Source organism: Temnothorax longispinosus, chromosome 1, assembly GCF_030848805.1.
Source record: "Temnothorax longispinosus isolate EJ_2023e chromosome 1, Tlon_JGU_v1, whole genome shotgun sequence".
Classification (NCBI taxonomy): domain Eukaryota; kingdom Metazoa; phylum Arthropoda; class Insecta; order Hymenoptera; family Formicidae; genus Temnothorax; species Temnothorax longispinosus.
The window spans coordinates 5,908,880-5,921,445 of record NC_092358.1 but is presented as its reverse complement, the minus strand read 5'-3'; the positions used below and the strand labels follow the sequence as shown (position 1 = coordinate 5,921,445).

General features: G+C 41.6%; 1 protein-coding gene and 1 long non-coding RNA gene across 2 annotated transcripts; one reads left to right on the top strand and one right to left on the bottom strand.

Annotated features, from left to right (window-relative positions):
• Positions 1-580: 580 nt before the first annotated feature.
• Positions 581-3,283, bottom strand: LOC139811017 (uncharacterized). The gene is made up of 3 exons (XR_011731532.1): positions 3,162-3,283; positions 2,975-3,093; positions 581-1,476 (listed from the first exon to the last, which is right to left on the bottom strand). It is a non-coding gene; the product is annotated as an uncharacterized lncRNA (long non-coding RNA).
• On the top strand, positions 3,260-12,566 carry Cact (NF-kappa-B inhibitor cactus). The gene is made up of 4 exons (XM_071774932.1): positions 3,260-3,932; positions 4,046-4,684; positions 6,570-6,922; positions 10,391-12,566. The coding sequence occupies exons 2-4, from the start codon at positions 4,116-4,118 to the stop codon at positions 10,795-10,797; spliced, it is 1,329 nt and encodes a 442-aa protein (XP_071631033.1). The 5' UTR covers positions 3,260-3,932; positions 4,046-4,115; the 3' UTR covers positions 10,798-12,566.

Below are 12,566 nucleotides of genomic sequence, written 5' to 3'. Positions count from 1 at the left end.
TTGATGTTTGTCGGAGAGTCTGCGCGTGCGAAAGGAGGTGCGTGCAGCACCGGAACGTGTGACGACGCGAAAGTGGAATACTTGCGCTTATCTAACTCGATATCTTATGATGTAAATAGAAGAGTACGTTCAGTGTCCGCGTTCAACGATATGAATACTCGTGAAGAAGGGTCTTGTAAGTTCCGGTCTAGAGGATAATAGGTGCTTTAAGCCCTAATCCGTAAAAATATTATCAATCACAGTCGAATGTAAGGAGGATAATCGACTGTGACTGGGCAATTTCTTAGGGTTTAGAGCTTAGGGCTTGAAGCACCGATTGTAGACCGGAACTCGTAGGTCATAAGTCGTAGGATAAAGGCGAAGTCAGTGCGTGAAGCAGAATACATATTAGAACAGAGATAAATAATCAAATTCACATTCTTACGTGCAGCTCGGATAGCTGCACACGATGTATATGTATGTATTTATATATCAACGTATCGAAAAAAGAAAGGTTCAGAACGATGTTTATTAACGATGAACATTAACCGGATCAATGTTCTTATAGCAATTGCTTCCATCGACATACAACTTCATTTCTTCGTGTATATAAACATTTTCCGTTAGAATTATAAGTATATCACTATGTCGCGGTAATATTAATAGTAACAATGACAAGATGCCGATATATCATTAATGTTATATTCGTATAGTAAAAGCTATAATTATTTTTAATAAAAAAACATTACAAAAAAACTAGCGCGTTTCATTTCTTCTTCGTTTCTTTCTGTAATAGATATAAAAGTCTTTCTGCAGAGGCAAAGAGACACACGTTGTTTTCCACTTTACTATTTTTTTTTCTTTGGGAGAAATATCTTTTTTATTTCGATAGAAAGGTTTAAAAAGAAGACAATTCGATAATTGAGTAGTGACCCGATGAGCACAAAATCTGCACTTGATTCTTATTCTCTTAGATTAAAGGAACATTTTTATTTTTTACTTTATAGACATATTAACATTTAAAAAATAGAATAGCTATTATAGAGAATAATGTCGTAAAAGTATTTTGCCATATAAAAATAGATTTAACAGCGTATAAAAATTTTAAACAAAGACTAATTTAATGAAGTAGAAAGCTCAACTAATGGAAATAAAAAAGCTAACAATAAGTATTGACGCCACGATAACAAAACAAAGCTAGACATGTTGACAAATCCGTGCCTACAAAGAATATAGCAGAAAGATCAGAGATTTCTGATGAGAATTATCTCAAAATCGGAGATTTCTCTCTTAGGCAGTTGCTCTTCCCGTTAATTGACATTTGTCACGTGATCATGCATGCGTAAAATGAAAATGTCATCGTGCGAGGAGCCGCGGAGCGTCATCCCAGTGAGAAGAATACGGACGATTAAAAACACGGAAGCTTCTCGAGCGGGTGACCTTAGAAAAAAGAAAGAAGTCTTCCTCTTCCTTCATTTCTCAGAGATTCCTTCAGATCTAAAAGAGATTATGTTAAATTCCCCAACCGGTGACAAAACGTAACGGGTTTGTCGGAGGCATTGGACGCGACACACGGTTAAACTACCGACGTAAAAATCTAGAGCAAGGATATCCCGTTGAGTGTTATTTCGAGCGTTATTTCCCTGATGCGCGTAACGGTCTAAGCATTTTCAAGACGCTCGTAGACTTATCTCCCTTTTCGGAGAATCCAGCCCGCGCGCGCGCGGAGAAAGAGGGAAAGTACGCGGCAGATTTCCCGGTATTTTAGGTACCGCGGTGAAACGGCGGTTTTTTCGCTGACAATGAGTTATTCTCCCGATAACGTAAACCGGAATATAACGCGCGAAATGTCGCTCTTGCGAAATTCCACATTTACACATCCTGCTTAATTTCCGTACAAAATTTATAACGCTCCGGACGACGCACGCCGATTTTTTACGCGACGCGTTCGGACGTCAAAGATTGTAAAATTTCTGTGTGGGGGAGATTAATAATGGATCGGACCTGAATGTCGAGATGCCAAAAAAAATGTATCCCGGTTCTCCGGAGATGAGCGCGCATATATTTTGATATTCTGAAAATTGCGGAAGTGGCAGAGGCATATCGACGATGCCTTTGGCCCTACCCGAGGTCGATGGGTTTTCCCCATCCCCTACTTTCGCGCTCTCGTTTGTAGTACCGCTAAAAAGGCATCGTCGTGCACCGTGTGTTGGAGGCGGACAAAGGCGCAAGCGCGCCAGCAGGGCCCAGCAGACGCTATTGGGCTTCAGTAGCGCATATAATAATTAAGGACGGATTAAGGAATTAATTATACTAGAGAAAATCGATTTTCTTAGGATTTTCTTGAAACTGTGAATATACGTTAATTTAGGTGTGCTTTATGCGTGGTATAAATTTCAGTACCTCTTTCGGTATAAAAAATAAAGATACTGAGCCTCAAAGTTTCAACTTTTACTAAAGAAAAGGTTTTCCAGGCCAAACGGTAAAAGATACGAGGTTGGCCAAGAGGACCAAAGTTGCTCCTCTCGTCGAGTTCTATAAGGAAAAAATGCCAAAACTAAAAAAAATTAAATTTAAAAATTTTTTTTGAAACTTTGAACTTTGATAAAATACTGAAATTTATACCACGCATAAAGCACACCTAAATTAACGTATATTCACAGTTTCAAGAAAATCCTAAAAGGCCATTGCACGTAACAAAGTTTTAGTCATAATCGTAAGGCCGTAAGAAAATAGACCAATCACAGTCGATTATTCTCCTTGAGCTTGAAGAATAATCGAATGTGATTGGTCTATTTTCTTACGGCCTTACGATTACGACTAAAACTTTGTTACGTGCAATGGCCTTAAGAAAATCGATTTTCTCTAGTATAAGGACGAGAGAACGTCCTTAAACTTACTTTACGTAAATTTGTAAAACAATAAAAATAAATTATAAGTAACAAACATAAGTAATAAATTAACGTAAAATTTTTTTAAATAAATTTAAACTTACGTCTTGACGTCGTCCATTACTAAGATCGAGAGAGGGATTGGTCGGTTAATTACAACACTTCCTAAATTTGTATTAAAACCTCTTAAACAGTACCGGGTTTCCTGTACAAACTGGCAGATCTGTAACAAAACAGAAAATTTATATAGGCTCCTAAGGAACGCCCCGAATACCAGACCAATACACAGACCTGTCGAGATCGATCACGTGCTCACTGACATTTCTCGCGCGTGCGCGCGACAGCGCAGCGCCACGGTATATAACTGCATGGCAGTGCTCTGTCTCGTTTTGTTTGTGCGGCGCGGTTTCGTGATTATCGCGCTCGTTCGCTCGCTCGCCCGAGTCCGATTCAAGTCGAGTGTCGAGTCAGTTTGTTTTGAGACGCGAGACGATGAGGTTCGCCGACGCTCGCACGACCACGATTCGATGTCAGAACGACGAACCCGACAACCAAGCCGCCTCCCGCCCGCGCTTTCTGCCCCTTCGCGACAGGAGTCAACCGGAGCGCGTCTCGTTCTCGTGGTGCAGCAAGCGGCGTAAAACGGAGTAGTACCGCGTCTTCCGACGCAGGACGAATAACAGTCAGGTTTAAAGGAAAAACAAAATAGAACGATACGGAACGAAGGTGGAGAGCGATAAACGGGAAGCGGAAGGGGTTACATTTGGGGGCCGGTTAAACGCGTCGGCGAGAGAGCGAACGAAACGGAGACGAACGGAGGACGACGCCGAGGAAATTCGACTTACGAGCGACTTCGAAAGCGAATCGAGAGAATCGAAGGTAGCGCGACGAAGGTAGCGCATATCCTTCGTGACGACGAAGGGCACAGAGGTCGGCGCCGACAGTATACATGCCGAAGAAAAAGCGCTCGGACAATTGAGGGAATGTAATATACGCAAATGGGACGTCGAATAACGAATCTCCACGGGATCGATTAACGTATTTAAGAATAACAATTAAGAAGTAAGTAATTTAAGAAGACGCAGAACGCACATTTCGAATAAGCGCGTCTCGCATCTCGAGGGACGCGCCGCGGCACGGCAGCTCCGCTCCGCGAGCGTCCTTGTTGATCACAGTTTGCTTTCCGAGCGGGTGATCCGGGGCGAGGGAGGAGTAAACGCTCCCGCGGTCCGAGGGCCCGAAGATATGTGGTACTCTCCGAGCGAGAGCGTTCAGATGGAGGACGGCGGGAAGGGACGGCGGGACGACGACGAGTTCCCGACGGATAACGTCGATTCCGGATTCCTGTCGGCCGGCAATATGCAGATCAGCGGCGAGATCCGCGAGTCCGGGACGCCGCAGCCGCAGCCGCGGACGAACGAGAACCGGCAAGCCGAGCCGGCGGCATCGACGTCGGGGGCGACGACCTCCGCATCGTCGTCGTCGTCGCCGTCGGCGACGGTGGCGGGGGCGGGAGAGCCCACGCGGATCGTCGAGAGCGGCATCGTGGACGTCGACCTCAGCGAGGACCTGAACCAGCTCACCCTGAAGCAGCAACAGCAGCAGCCCGGCGTGAATTCGCTCGCCGTCGACAGCGGGGACCTGGCTCGGCCCGAGCCGACGACGATCTTCGAGCTGACACCCGTGAGAACGGGACCGCAGCACCAGGGTGACCTTCTGCTCGAACAGCACCAGCGGGAGGATGTTAGGAAACGCGAGATGAACGAGAACGCGTGGCAGCAGCTTTATTATGGGCAGGACGAGGACGGTGACACGTGAGTTCGATATCGATCAATAATTTGTTAATATATGACACAATAATTTCTCATTCGATCAAGATTAACGCAACTTGCTCTTGGCGCACCTTATTAATTTCTCCAGTGTTTTTAGCGCTAACATTTCAAATTTGATAACGATATCGCGGTCAGTCATGTAATGATAAGAAGAACGGTTAACGTAATTTTATCAATTTAGGATATCTGATATAGTAAAACTCTGCTGATCTCTTTCGATCACTTAAAAAAATGTGCGTCTTCTTCATACGTTGTACTTAAATTATCTTGTTATTACCAATTTTATAAGTTGTTATTATTATTAACTCGGGGACCAAAGGTATCCCCAACCTACGCCCCGAATCCGAAATCTTAACACATCAGCTGATACGATATAGATTCTAGGGGGTTCCCAATTTTTTTTGTTCATGAAGAGGGCCATGATAAGATAAGATTTCGGATTCGGGGAGACCCCCAATTTACGCACTCTAGATCCTAGGGGGTTCCCAATCTTTTTTGTTCATGAAGAGGGCCATGATAAGATTTCAGATTCGGGGCGTAGGTTTGTTGGGGGTCTCCCCGAATCCGAAATCTTAACATGGCCCTCGCTTCATGAACAAAAAAGATTGAGAACCCCCTAGGATCTAGATCGTATCAGCTGATGTTGTTCTTCAAGCGTCTATTGTCGGTGGAAGTGCCTATAATAATAGAGCTAGATCATATAAACAGCCTGTGTTTATCGACGAGGATAGAAACGACGACGTTTGAGACAGAAGACAGTTCTCAGCGAAGTGTAAATTGCTGGACAACTTTGATGTACGATTATCGCCGTTACGCATAGAGATCAATCCTCAGGGGCTGCTTGTAAAGTCAAATAGATCAGTTGATTAAAAATAACGCGTTACTGGCGAGATCTCGTATGCATAATTTATGACGTGATAATTTCATTTAATCAGAATTTATTTACATACCTAGAAAGATTTCAAAGAAAGATTATCCTTCGTGTATGCTTGTTAATTTCTCCAGTGTTTTTTACCGCTAATATTTCACATTTGGCCACTGAGAGTATCGCGGCAAAAACGCGTAATTTTAATTTACACAATTTTTTAATCAAAAAATGTTGGAGCACAAGATTCGCGTAATAAAACTCCGCTGATGATCTCTTTCGATCACCTAAAAAAATATGTATAGCATTTAGGATACCTAATTCAGTTTTTGGAATAGAAAAAAAATCCATATTTCGTCCAAATCTACACGCGCGCGAGATTTACGCGTATCTGAAAAAGTGGCGGAGGAAAAAAAAAGAGAGAATCTCGTTTCCCTACCGTTTGATCTCTATCGTATAATAAACTGACCGACGAGCTCAACCTAGCAAATAATCGTCTTTAATCTCGCTTAATTATCACGTGCGGTTTCTCTTTTTTTCACGGCATAACATTTATTCAGGAGTTTCTTACAAAACTGGCATGCGTTGATTCATGCGCGATCATCGGTATGCATAACGTTGACGTTTGTGATTACGTTTGTGGTTACGTAAATCTAATGACTTATGTAAATAAATCCAATGACTTGTATATATACGTTTAATTATGACGACATTTGGCAAAGCTCGTTGACCGATTCAGTTTAACTAGTTTCTATTGAAAGGAATTCCGCTAACATGTGATACAGAAGAATTTCATAAAAAGATTTTATATCGAAAGAAAATTTTAACACGATATATAATTATTACGATATTGAAAGATATAAAATAAAGAAAGAAAGAAAAACGGACCAGAGTATTTTCTCGAGCTAAGAGTTAACAAATAAGAACGAGAGTCAAGAGATGTTTCAACTTCACTAATTAACATTGGTCGTTTATTCTTACATAACGCATTCGTTGTTACAGGCAATTGCACATCGCGATCATACGGGGCTATATGGAGGCCGCACTCATTTTGATAAGGCTGGCGCCTCATCCGTGCTTCTTGGACACTTATAACGACGATACGCAATCGCCTTTGCATCTGGCAGTGTTGACGAATCAATCGCTGATCGTCAGACGGCTGATTCTGGCGGGCGCGGATCCATCTCTGAGAAATTTTCGTGGGAACACGGCCCTCCACCTGGCCTGCATGAGCGGGGATCTCGCTTGCGCCAAGGCTCTCACGGACCCGTTGTCCCCGATGGAGAGGAACAGGCTGATGCCCGGACAGACGGTACCCGCCTTACCTCAGGATTTGGAGAAACGTAACTACAACGGTAGATATTAAAAATATTGCTAAATATTGGCCAGTTCCTCGGAACAGTCGCTAGTTCGCGATGAATAATAGAGACTAAAAAAAAACGGAAGCACGTTATTAGACAAAATTGAGAAGGAATTGTCAGAGCAGAACGGCGTTTGCAGCAGAAAGATTCAATAAGCGCGACAGAGAGCTCTTTGTCTCTAGTCTCACGTCTTAGGTATTTTACTTTAATGGTCTGCGACTTTTTCCTGTGGTTACAACAGCTATTTGGAAGCTTGCAACATAATTGCCGTTAATCAACGTAACGTTGCGAGGGAAGACAATTCACCTATACGTGACGGTAGACACAAAGGAACCCGGGATGGCAGGAAAATCCTAACTGCTTTTACCGCATAAATTAAGTCACGTGTAAGACTTATATAGCGAACGATGATGCCATGTGATTATGGACACGAGGAACCATGTGGCTTTCCTATGACTTCATCACTTTCATTTGAAGAATCATGCTTTTTCGCGTCTACGTTTGGAAGTTTTATCGTCTTAAACATATCGGAAATATTGCAATTGCTTTTGCAAAGAAAAAATAATCTGATTGAAATAATTTGAATTTTAAAAGTTGCACAGTTATTATGTCGAGTGTTTTATTCCATTAATTTTTTAAATTAATTTTATAGAATATTTTATTAATTTTATTACTAGAATACTTTTCTATTCTTTCAGTATATCGAAATGCTCAAAACGATTTGTGCGTAAATTGTAAGTGATAAAAGATGAAACTCTCCGCGAGAGAATAGTCTTCAGAGATGCGAGTAGAAATGGTACTCTTCATTGCATTTTCACGAACTTGTATAGAGACTTAATATCTGATGACGGATTAGAAAGATATTCAGCGTTGTAAATTGAAAGTTTTTGTTATTTATCGCGATTAGTGACTAATGACGCGGCTTATTCCGACAAATCTCTCAAAGCCGCAGCTTTATCGTACCTACTTATATTCGCGGAAGTTTTAACCGAGGCCGCGTTATTGTCACGCTCTATCTGAACGCGATTTTTTCCGTCATAATAGCGTAGGAATTCCCCGAGAGTAAATACACTAGTACCTCTTACCGATACATCCGTTATCGAGTCGCAATCGGAAATGACTGCGAAGACTTATTATCGTCATAAATCAAGAATCGAATAAGTACGATCGGCGGCAGTTCGAGTCTATGCGATTCACGTGCCCAACAAATCTGTCAAATCTGATGCGGTGTCTGATACCGGAGAAGAGGCGCGCGTCACTAATTATGTAAATTAGTAATGCGCGTAAATGTTTAACAAAAAAAGAAAGAAAAACATTAGGAGGAAAAACCCGCAGGTGTTTTTAGACGCTTTGTGTCACTGCCCTTTCAAATCGAAGACTTTTACAATGAAGTGACAAATAGAGAGAGAGAGAAAAAATCGACTCCGATCGACAGCGAACGTGTTGCGAAATATTCACCGGCTTTTTAAAAGTCTTGGAAATCCCGTGTAGCGTCATCGGCGCGTATTCCGCTGCAAGCTCGTGCGACGCGGATAACGCACCTAGGATCACGCATGTGCACGCACGTGCGAAGAGTGATGCAATTCCGATCGCTCGTGATGATTTCGACTAATCGAATTCGAGGGCGAAACTGCGAAACTGTGACAATAAAATTCTACCCACGTTTCTACGTGCGTTTCATTAGATAATTCACACGTGTACGATTCGAATTTACAATTAAGGATAATAGAATGAGTCCTAAGTCCTTCTTCCGCGCGACCGAGAGATCAGTTAGAATATTTGCGTCCAAGGTCTACTTGTTTTTTTTTTCTTTTTTTCCAGAAATGTGCTTTTAATTTCGCGATTAATTAAATTGTCTCCGAAACAAGCGGTGGGAGATAAGCGACAAGTTCTGTGACCAGGATTACATCAGCAGGAATTAGATAACGTTGTTATTTCCGCGAAAGCAATTTCACTGTAATTCAATTTACCTGAATGCACAAACACGCAACCCATCATTTCTTTTCGAGAAAAGAAATAATTGTTTATAGCTTGTTTCACGCGGTTAAGTCAATATAATAAGTCTTTATAATTGTTAAGCTAAGCAGATATATAAGATAAGTGTGCAACTGGGCCATTTAATTGAAAATACGCTTTGATACCAACGCAAAGCTCATCGCACTTTGTCGAAAGCGCACGGAATTTTTTTTTTTAAGTAACTTAGCACAGCAGAGGGATTGTTTTGCACACACACGATGGAATTTGGCATGGTCCTACACTTGCGTGCGCGCGGGTTACATCACGCGAGGCGTCGCGACGGCGACGCCGCGAGATCGGAGCGTATACGCGAGAGAGAGCAGATGTTCGTGATATTTAAAAATATCCGTAGAACTATTTGCATGCTGCTCGATATTCTCGCCTCGTCTCGTTCGGATCGGGAAACCCCACAGCGGCGTCGACGTCAGTGGCTTTCGTCGAACTTCCGCCCTTAAAAAGTCAACCCTTTCTCGTGATTAACCCTAGTCACGCAATAGTGGTGTCGAACACTTGAGTTTTCTATTTTAAACGAACATGAGAATGTGGTAAAGTCTTTTACGTCGTTGCAGCGTTGTGTCGTCTAAATTCTTTGAAAGTGCGTTCTGTGTGATTTAAACTAAGCAGCCTCGTTGACGCCGACAGCCTTATTTGGAGAGGCAAACGTATAGATAGGTAATTAAATCTATTAATTCTTTCAATGTCATTGCAACCGATCCTGCGCAGTTCTTGCACGATGGAAACGGAGGAGCGATAGCGCGCGCCTCGTACGCCGCGCGTATTCACATATTTATGAATCTTTGCGATGATCTGATCTATTAGATTCATATTTCTATCTCTGCCATTGAAAAGTGAGGCGATATCGACGCAGTATATAATGTACGCAAGTATGCCGTCGAATTCCGCCAATGCAACCGGTAACGCGCGGCGCCGTTAATTTTAGACGTTACTTACGATCGGCGCGGGCCTAGTTTGGACCGCGGGACGCCAAGCGAAATCTCCGACGACAATGATTCACCGTGCGTCTTCCTAGTTCTATCTATATCTCACGACAAGTTGAAGCATGTGACTGGCCATCGTTTCGATATGCGTATATATCTCCGCGTGTTTCTGGTTCCGTCAAGGGAGATAATAGGAAACTTGAGAGAAATTAGATGCAAATCGGCGGTTAGTTGCTTGAAGAATTCGGCGACATAAAACACATACAGGATACATATAAATATAAAAAAATGCCACGCATATTCATGCTACACATGAATAATTGATGTTATTAATTGTTACAAATTGTTATTAATTGATGAACGATTTACTTGAAAAGTTTTTGCGACAGGGTTTCTTTCTTTCCGTAAAATTATACCCCAAAAAGATAATGTGTAAGAGAATACTCCTTATATTCAACATAATTTTCATTGTACACTGCTTGACCTCCGGTTCTTGGTTCGATTTCAGGTGAGATGTGCTTGCACCTGGCCGCCGGTAACGGACACGTGAACCTGGTGCGTCTTCTGCTGCGTCTCGGCGCCGATCTCGAGGCGAGGGAAGGGCTGGCGGGAAAAACGGCGCTTCACCTCGCGATGGAACGTGGATGTCAATCGGTGATTAATTTCCTGCTGCAGGAGTGCAAGCCCTGTCTGGACACGCAGATGTACAGCGGTCTGACGGCCTACCAGCTGGCATTGTGCACCGACGGCCAGCTCGCTAAGGAGCTAGTGCGACGCGGCGCACAGCCGGAGCCGTTGCCGGAATCGGATTCGGAGAGCAGTTCTGAGAACAGTTCTGAGGACGAGGCTTACGGAGAGGCGAGTTACTTGCCCGCGATCGTCAAGATGCAAAACGCGGTCGAAGTGAATGTCTGAAGAGTACCCACTGGATAAGTATCGTACACTGAAAAAAAAAAAAAATCTGGTTGAATTAATTGGACGTCTGGTGGAAAGTGAACGAGCTAGGATTTTCCAATTAATGCAACCAGAAGTTTCAATTAATGCAACTAGAATTCCTAGTTATGCAGCCAGAATTCCTATTAATTCAACCAGTATTTTCTGGTGGAAAATGAACGAACCAGATTTTTTTATAGTGTATTAATTTGTTGAACAAATCTAAACGATTGCTGAAAGAGAAAATGATAGAAAAAACAAATGTTACATATGGCGCGCATACGCAATCTAAACGATTGCTGAAAGAGAAAATGATAGAAGAAACATATGTTACATATGGCACGAGGACGTATCTCGAATTCTATGGAAACGACTACGAAGTTATTTTATCATGTTATTTTATTAGCGAATCAAGACGGATAAATCTGAATAAAGTTAGTTAGAGTCAAACATGATTAAAACTGCATCGCGAGAATGGTTTCATACATTATATACAACAAGTGCATAAATCTGTACCTAGCTTTTTAATGTATTTACGAAATCATGTTAATCAATCGGATGAGTTTAGATGATTGCTACTTGAAAGTAAAAATTAGTTTTATTAAATTGAATAACAATCACGTTTGGCGAATCAAATTGTAGACACAAGTTTTGACGCGCTTATGACGACGTTCTAATTAATTGAATTGGATTAGGATGGATAATAAAAAAATTGCTAGTTAATTTGCTTTGACTTGTGTTATACGTGCACATTTATAGAGATGCAGCTTGAGCTCATGAGTATTACTATTATAATGCAATTGTAGACTATTCAAATCGATACTAGCGGCGATGTATGCCGGAAGATAAGCGAATAAAAACATATAACGGAGATGCGTGGATATCGAAGATCTCAGAAACGAACTTATACGCGATTAACGAATATTCGATTGACGAACGAAGCAACGACATATGAACGTAGATTGTCCTAGTAGTATCTTCCTTTATCAATGTGCAATAGGTAGATGTGCAATATCTCGAAGCGTGTTTCTGAAACGTGTTGTGAAAATAATACAAAGGACAATCCATATTTCAGCGCAAATAACGGTTCTACGATTGAACAATTTGTGCGAACGAGAAGAGAATGTGATTATTCTAGGATGTGTGACAACGTGAGAATGGAACATTTGCGCCTTGCGAGCGCGGTATTTAATTTATATAATGTAAATAGAGAAGTAAGTAATAGGTAGTAAATAGAGAAATATTGATCCGCGTTCGACGAATGAATATCTACGAAAAAGGGTTTTATTATGAATCGTAGAGTCGAACGCGAGATTGGCGCGTGGTACAAAATACATCTTAGGTCGAAGAGAAATAATTCAATTATCGTTCTTACATGTGACTTGTAGCGGTACTGTATATGTGCGTTATTAATGCAACGCTCTAATCAGCTGAGATAATGGGCCAGATAGCTGTACAATATACGCATGTATTTATGTTAGCATAGCAAAGAGAAAAAGATCCAAAACAACATGTTCGTCAACGATGAACGTTAACCGGATCAGTGTTCATTTAGTAATTTAAGATTGTCAAAGATATATATGTTTAGTAAATCTCTCTCACGTGTACATAGTTATCTTCCGTTAAAGTCATTTAATCATAGCAACGATGTATTAATAACAACGACGACAATGACGTTGTCATTATTGTTATATTCCTGTACGTAAAAGCCATAATTATATTTTATAATAAAAAAAGACGATGTTGCGAAA

Coding starts and splice junctions, on each gene's coding strand:
- Cact (XM_071774932.1), top strand. CDS start 4,116: ATGTGGTACTCTCCGAGCGAGAGCGTTCAGATGGAGGACGGCGGGAAG. Junction 4,685..6,569: donor CAGGACGAGGACGGTGACAC/GTGAGTTCGATA, acceptor TCGTTGTTACAG/GCAATTGCACATCGCGATCA. Junction 6,923..10,390: donor GGAGAAACGTAACTACAACG/GTAGATATTAAA, acceptor GTTCGATTTCAG/GTGAGATGTGCTTGCACCTG.